This window comes from Mchenga conophoros, linkage group LG1 (assembly GCF_057382185.1).
Source record: "Mchenga conophoros isolate Kocher_MC1m ecotype Shallow Benthic linkage group LG1, M_conophoros_male_GT1.1, whole genome shotgun sequence".
In the NCBI taxonomy this organism is placed as follows: Eukaryota; Metazoa; Chordata; class Actinopteri; order Cichliformes; family Cichlidae; genus Mchenga; species Mchenga conophoros.
Window position 1 is genome coordinate 33,338,259 of NC_140526.1, and position 7,604 is coordinate 33,345,862.

The following is a 7,604-nucleotide window of genomic DNA, read 5'->3' on the forward strand; positions in this document are numbered from 1 at the left end:
TGGCTTAGTTAGCTGTTTAACAACATGCTAGCAGTCACAAAAACCTAAATAAAGTTTTCAAAACATTCCTAATATTCAGCCAGTATGTTTCCAATAGTTTAAGAACATAAATACTCATTTCATTCCTGAAATAGGGGATAATTTATTAAAGTTGCACCAACACCATGATGCTCTTTCAGCAGCTGCTTTGAGAATGAGGCATCTTGGCCAGAGCTCCCCCTTCTGGCAGCTGCAGGCATAACAAGTCAATCACACGCATCATTTTTTTCAGAAAAGCTTTGATAGGTAGTATTTCTTTATTTGGTAATAAAGTGATTCGCCCTTTTAATTGGTTTAACATTGTTTGCATTACACCAGTTTACAAAAAATCGACTGAATTCCAACACCACAGTTTCATTGTGTACCTAACTCTGACTCATGATGAATATCATGATAAAACCAGTCTATTACATATATAATTTAAATGACATGGCTGATAGAATCATAATGAACTTGCTACCAATTTGGCGGCGTGAAAGGCGATTGTGTGTGTTGCGTCTATAAGGTTGGGTGTGTGCATGTGTGTGTTAGGGAGAGAGAGAGAGAGCGAAAGAGAGAGGCAGGTGGAAAGGGGAGGGGTTTGGGGTGGTCCAGACAGTCGGTCCTTGTGTACCTCACACACTCAGCCTCTGCGCATCATTTAAGGAGAGCCCGGTTGTCTTCACCGCCTGGCTTCTTAGAAACACCACAGCCGCCTTAGCGTTAATCCAGCACTTTTCCCTCCCAGTTTGTTCTTGTTTATCTGAAGCCAGTCATTCAACTTAAAAGCGACGCTCCAGCGTTGGATGGAATATACGCTTGTGAGTGGCGCATTTATGCTCCCCTGACCGAGAAGAAGCGCACAGTGGAAAACGTTTTGAGGACTAATGGAAACCAGCCGGGATCCATTGGCACACAGAACATCATGAGAATACTACAACTACCAACAAGGTATAAGGAAACAAGTGTGAACGCACTCCATAATATTACTTTATCTCGCTAAAATCTGAACATTAACACGACATTTCTTTTACACCTATGGTTATTTTTGAACACTTGGGGCTGGGTGGGATGGCTGTTTTGTTCTATATTGTCCTTATCGCGCAGCGTTGGTAAGGATGTCTGCATCGCAGAAAATCTCAGTAAGCCAAACCTGTTCCCGCTGCAGTGTACTGGGCCCTTTTTTAAAATTTAAAATGTCTATGAAAAGAAAGCGCCGGTGCTCTCTGCAAGCATGAGTCGTGTCATGTTGAAATCGGTGGTCAGAGAAAGCAGTTTTTTACAGTTAAGAGTATAACAGTAAGCTGTCATTATTTCCAGCCCCTGCACACAAGCAGAGAGCTCTAGTGTGTCAGTGCATTGGAATAACATACGTCTTATTTTTCATTTAATGGGGGGGGGGGGTGATTTTAATTCGACTTGCTATTTTAATGTCTTTCCTCCACATCCTGCTTCTGAGGCAAGACTCTCATGCATGCATGGCTTCTGAAGTGGTGATGGTTAGTCTTTATTTCTGTTTAAGTTCCCCATGCCAATGCACAAGTCCATCACAATGTATCTTAAAAGGTAAAACCTTAATGTGACAGATTCTTATTAATACATTCAGTATTACTTTCAGTTCTATCACCAGTTCCCCTTGACATGACATTGGCAGTAAATCTTGAAAGTATTGTTATGTCTGTGCTGGCTATATAAGACTGTTTTGTCTTTTCCAACAAGGGCAATGCTTAGATTCTCCAATCAGACCAAACAAGGTCCGGGAATTAGATGCAGATATGATAGAACAGACACAGAGATTAGGGAGGATGCATGGGAAGTGCTGCAGTACTTGGTGAAGTGAGTTGTGTGCCTTATTATAAGACTATAACTTTTATAAACCAATAACAACAAATACACAACTCGAACAAGCTGTTTTTTTAATGCTATTTAAACAAAGAGAAGATCATCATATATAAATACTGTAGTCTGGGCTTTCAGACTGCTTTGTGTGTTTTGGGAACAGATAGAACTGGAATGAAAATAATGAGTTCAGACCTTTTAAAAAAAACTTTTTCATTTTCAAAAATTAAACTGCAGCAAGAAAGAGGAGGCAAACGGAAGGATTAGGAATGAGTCATCGTTGGGTCAAATAAGCACATCGCAAGCAGTATTTTCTTTGTGGTTCTAGGACCAAAAGGTTACAGTTTCCTTAATTATGCTACATATGCAAAAAGAAAAAGGGTTGGATTATATTTGATAATTCATGTTGAAGCTCTAAACAACAGCCCTAAAAGAAATTCTGTCTGAGCCATAATCATAAGATTTAATAGCGAAATCAACTGGAGTGCAGGTTGTACTGCTGTTAATAGTGATATTCAAATTAGATTTCATTGTAATATACTTCATTACATTACCATCTTATACATCTATAGACAGCACGCTGTAAATCTGTATGTTTAAGTGATCTGCCATGTAGTATTGTGTTTGATTAAAAAGGAGACAGATGAACATCAGAGGGCTTTTGCACATTTACAATGCCATACAGAAAATCCTTTCTAGAATAAAAAGATTCTTTGTTCACAGGGAGGACCTGGCATGGACCGCTGTGTCTAAATGAAGTGGTTCAGCCATGCAATGTTCCTGGAAGGCAGTGATTCTGCTGGCCTTGGCCTCCATTGCCATCCAGTACACGGCCATCCGAACACTCACCTCCAAGCCTTTTCAGCTGTGCCCGTTGCCCAGCCCCCAAAACTGTGGCCTGGGGGGCCAGGAGACCGAACCTCCCTTTGAGCGGGGGACAGCAGGTGGTGGAGGCTGTGATGACTACCCTTACTTTTCCATCAATGCCACACGAAAAACGCACATATTGGTCCTGGCCACCACGCGTAGCGGATCCTCCTTCGTTGGCCAGCTGCTCAACCAGCACCAAGAGGTTTTCTATCTGTTTGAACCTCTTTATCACGTTCAGACCACGCTGATTCCACGTCTATCACATAGCCGCAATGCTGCCGATCGCCGTGTGATGTTGGGGGCCAGTCGAGACCTTCTGCGTAGCCTGTACGGTTGTGACCTGTATTTCTTAGAGAGCTATATCAAGCCAACACCTACGAACCACACCACAGACAAACTGTTCCGTCGTGGTGCCAGCCGCGCATTGTGCCAGCAACCTGTATGTGATGCCTTTGGGCCTGCTGATGTTAATGTGGAGGAAGGGGACTGTGTTAAGAAATGTGCAACCCTCAATATGACCTTAGCCACAGAGGCCTGCCGCGAGAAGCGGCATGTCGCAATCAAAATTGTTCGAGTGCCGGAGATTGGAGATCTGCGTGCTTTGGTTGAAGATCCACGTCTGAATATCAAAGTGATTCAGCTCGTCAGAGACCCACGCGGTATCCTGTCATCACGGATTGAGACATTTAGGGATACATATCGTCTGTGGCGTATTTGGCGGGCCACAGGGAGAAGGCCCTATAATCTTGACTTGAGTCAGCTCACGGTTGTCTGTCAAGACTTTCTCAGCTCTGTTTCAACTGGTCTCACCCATCCTTACTGGCTGAAAGGGAAATACATGTTGGTTCGATATGAGGATTTAGCGAAAAATCCTCTTCTTAAGACAAAGGAGATCTATGACTTTCTGGGGCTGCCTATGGATAAAAATGTGGAAGACTGGATACATGCAAACACTCGGGGCAGCAATGAGCCTTCAGCAAAACACAAGTTTGGTACGGTGAGGGACTCAGCAGCTAATGCAGAGAGCTGGCGCTTAAAACTATCTTTTGATATGGTGGAATACACACAGACTGTGTGTCAAAAAGTACTTCACCAGCTTGGATACAAAGCTGTGAAATCAGTGGAGGAACTGAAAAATATGTCCCTCTCACTGGTACAGGACAAAACTTTTGTACCATTTTTGTAACAAAGATAGTTCTCTAATGACTATTTTTGATATATTTATAATTGTTGCCTTATAAGGTCCTTTGTTTGTTTGATTTCTGTATTTTTGTTTCCTCAAATTTGCACTAAACTTTAAAGATTTTGAATGCACCAAGGGAATTATGGATGACTCCCCAATGTTACAAACAGCACATTTTAAATACAAAGTAATCAAACAGGCTAGTTTACAAATGTCCCATGATTTAGTTTTGTCCATCAGTAGAATCCAGACGGTACCGTCTTCATCAGCTGTCTGTATGCAAGTTGATGTTGTTTTGAGAAAAATAAGATGTTCTTTGGCAAAAAAAGAGAGCAAGAGACATTTTTTTAGCCCTGTGATGGCAAAAGATTGACTGTACAAATCCTACTGTGCAATAAATGGTGAATGTCGCAGTCAACCTTTACCACTATGGCATTTCTATCCATGAGGGAAGAGAAGAGATACTTCTGACAGATGCCACGCTTTCAAAGGATAATTGCAGACAATTAATAGGCTCTCAAGTTAAAGGGACCAGAATCCCATTGGAGGTCACGAGCGTTTCATCAGAGGATTTACAACCATCTGCGATACACAAACACACACAAATAAAAGGTAATGCTGAAATCTTCATTACTGTAAGAGAATATGTGCTAATTCTCAAGAACATTAAAAAAACGCAGACTCTATGTAGAGACTGGAGCATTCTTATGAAGAACCATTGTTTTCCCCATTTTTATTTATCAATTTATTTATGTTTTAATATGTCGAGTCAATTGAATCTGAATTATTTGCAGTGTGAAATTTTACACAGCCTGTTCTTTCTTTAATTAAATTGTTTATGGCACTGTTCTCCATTGGTAGCGTTAAATCATCATTTAAAACATACACACTTGTTTTGATGGCACCTGATAAGTAGGACTTTATAAAAACAGAAAACATTGCTTGGGCAGGAACAGCTCCTGGATTCTTTCTCAATAAAACGAAAGCACGGCTCCTTAGACAGTCCATGATGCTCCTATGTTTATTTACAGATATGACTTTCATAACTGAGGAAGATATGTTTGTGCCTTTCCAATTTTACCAGGATGCGTGGGCAGTTTATGGCGTACAGCCACATTAACAAAGTCTGCATTTCATGGCGTACAAAGAATAAATGCTGTCCATAATTCCGGACGAATTGTTTGATCATTAAAGAAGCAGCGAATGCGCTGTTTCCATCAAGTTGTCTTAAGGGGAGAAGGTCAAAGAAGTACAGTACACCACAGGCATATAAATTCATGTGGCATTACTTTTCCCTCCACCTTGCAATCAGCTTAAAGTGGAAGTTTTTGTGATTTTATATATTTATGGAGAGCAAAAACTGATGATATTTGGTTGTAATGCAATTCGAATAAGAATTCCAAGTAAATAAATAAAGTCATTGCAGCAATATTTGATGTAAAATTAAACACATTATAACCCATTTGATATCGATGGTGTCTTGGGCGATTAGCGCTGCTACAAATATGGTTTTTATACCCCCAACCGGCACAAACTGCAAAGCTATCGAAAATGCTCCCACAGTTGGTTCATATTCAAAGTCATGTTTACCAGGCTTATGCAGTGGCTAGTTTGGCAAACTGTCTTCACAGTTTGTGTGCAAAGTACAGTCACAATTTCATGCTGTGCACTGCATTTCTAAATATCCCGCTGTTACTGTAGCAGCTTAAAAATGAATGTGTTGGACTGTGTAGCACAGAAACTGTCAAGGGTGCGTGCACAAACCACAGCTGCACCAAGAAGATGCAAAGTAAACACCTTTCAGAATGATGTCGGTAAACACACTGAATATAATATGAAAAGCATGTCGTACTTTAAACTTGGCACAATTGCCACAAATAACAAAAACAAAAAAACAGTCGGAACTGAGTTAATTATTGTTGCAACTTTTAATCGGGTACATATTGCCTTCAAGGAATAAAGTAATAGTTACACTCTATAACATGACTAATGATAAAAATATATATATATATATATTCAGGGATCAAACATGAGAGATGTATAAAGGTTTTAAATTTTATTAAAGCAATACAGTACCTCTGCTGCAATAAATGCCTCGAGTGAAGATCAAAGTAGTGTCCTCAACACCAAAAAATGTCAAAAATCCCAACGTTTCCTTACCCTCTTGGGCTTTTTTTCTTTTTTGGGGTTAATTTAACCTTTTTTTTTTAAAAAACTGAATTTGAACCACTATGAAGTGTAACTGTGCAGTCAAGATGCTCATTTATTTGCATGCATTGACCGCTTGTTTACCCATAAGAGATAAACCCTGTGAATGGAGCACCACACGCCCGAGCTCATCAGTATTGGTGACCGAATGTCCATTGAGATGCAGAGCACAAACCTTTGATCCTCCTCTGTGCCGAGACTGGAGGCAAACTCTCTCTCCTCCTCCTTTTCTCTCTCTCTCTGCCTGTGCTTTCTCCATCATCCACCTCTTTCTTTCTTACAGAGATCTCAGGGGATTGTTCCTTTGCTTCAGTGCTCACTCTCTGTTTTTCACTTTACCTCTGAATCTTCTGGATGTGCTTGGCATACTTTTAATTTTAAACTTTAAAACTAGAAGTGGCTGCGAATCCGGGAATTATGTGCATTTATGTGATTTCTTTGAGCAATTAAAGGAGATGGATTGACATTTTTGGAAAATACGCCTTCTGTCAGAAAGCTAGAAGACTGGTTTATCTTAAATCTGAAACCGTACCATAGCAGCCAGTTAGTCATGCTATGCACAAAGGCTGGAAATTTGGAAACCCTTTATGTAGCACTGCCTGACACTAACACTGATTTCTGAAGCTCACTAATTAAGATGTCAGATGAAATATGTTCTGCCCCCAAACAGAAGAGTTAAAATATCTGTAAAGCTAAATCTCGGTGCTCCTCCCGCCTAGTACTTGTACTACTGCTGCTGTGCTAAAACAGATGCTATCTATCTTTTAATCTAACATCATTATAGGAAGCTTTTCAGCTGTTGTGTGACTGACAGTTTTTAACCTGTCCACAGTGATAGTAAATCTCCCTTAATGGGCTTTAATGGGATCTAGAATGCATCAGCAGCACACGCTTCTGAAAAGTAAACCTGCACTGCTGTCATTCATGTCATTTACGTCCTGTGAAATAAAGAGCCCTAACATCATTAGACAGTTCGTCAATAGGCTTTCAGCTGAATGATATCTAGCTGAACACAAACGCGTGTGATCCGAAGCTCTGCATTAAGCTCAACTCGGCTCCTCGTTTTTACCATTGAACTGTGCCAGTTTGCCAGTAATGGTGCACTTCCTCCACATGCCTGACCCCCGCACACAGTTTGCAGCCTGCTTTCCATGTGTTGGTGTGTCGGGTATGTTTCTGGGCTCTCGCTGAGTCCCTCATGTTGTGTATTGTGTCCCAGGGCTGAACATATGGTTCACAAGCCCCTGGAAGAAATTAGAGGAATATCCCTCTCTCTCTCTGTCTCCCTCTCTTTTTATTCTTATCCTCTCATAATGTGACCTTAATAATCCAACTCTGTGTGACTGCATGACAGAGCAGAAAGATATGTGCTTCTTTGTGTGCCCGCTGTTGGCCGAGCTGTGCTGACTGAACATGCCCTGCTAGGTTCTTGTTAAGAGTCTGCAGGAATAAAGTGATAAACTTCACAAATGGAAGCCGGAGATTA

At 40.9% G+C, this 7,604-nt stretch overlaps 1 protein-coding gene across 1 annotated transcript; it reads left to right on the plus strand.

Annotated features, from left to right (window-relative positions):
• Positions 1 to 642: 642 nt before the first annotated feature.
• Positions 643 to 4,759, plus strand: chst1 (carbohydrate (keratan sulfate Gal-6) sulfotransferase 1). Its single transcript, XM_085275752.1, has 2 exons — positions 643 to 969; positions 2,581 to 4,759. The coding sequence occupies exon 2, from the start codon at positions 2,627 to 2,629 to the stop codon at positions 3,911 to 3,913; it is 1,287 nt and encodes a 428-aa protein (XP_085131878.1). The 5' UTR covers positions 643 to 969; positions 2,581 to 2,626; the 3' UTR covers positions 3,914 to 4,759.
• The last annotated feature ends 2,845 nt before the right edge of the window (positions 4,760 to 7,604 follow it).

Excerpts from the sequence above, each read along its gene's own strand:
- chst1 (XM_085275752.1), top strand. The coding sequence starts at position 2,627 with ATGCAATGTTCCTGGAAGGCAGTGATTCTGCTGGCCTTGGCCTCCATT.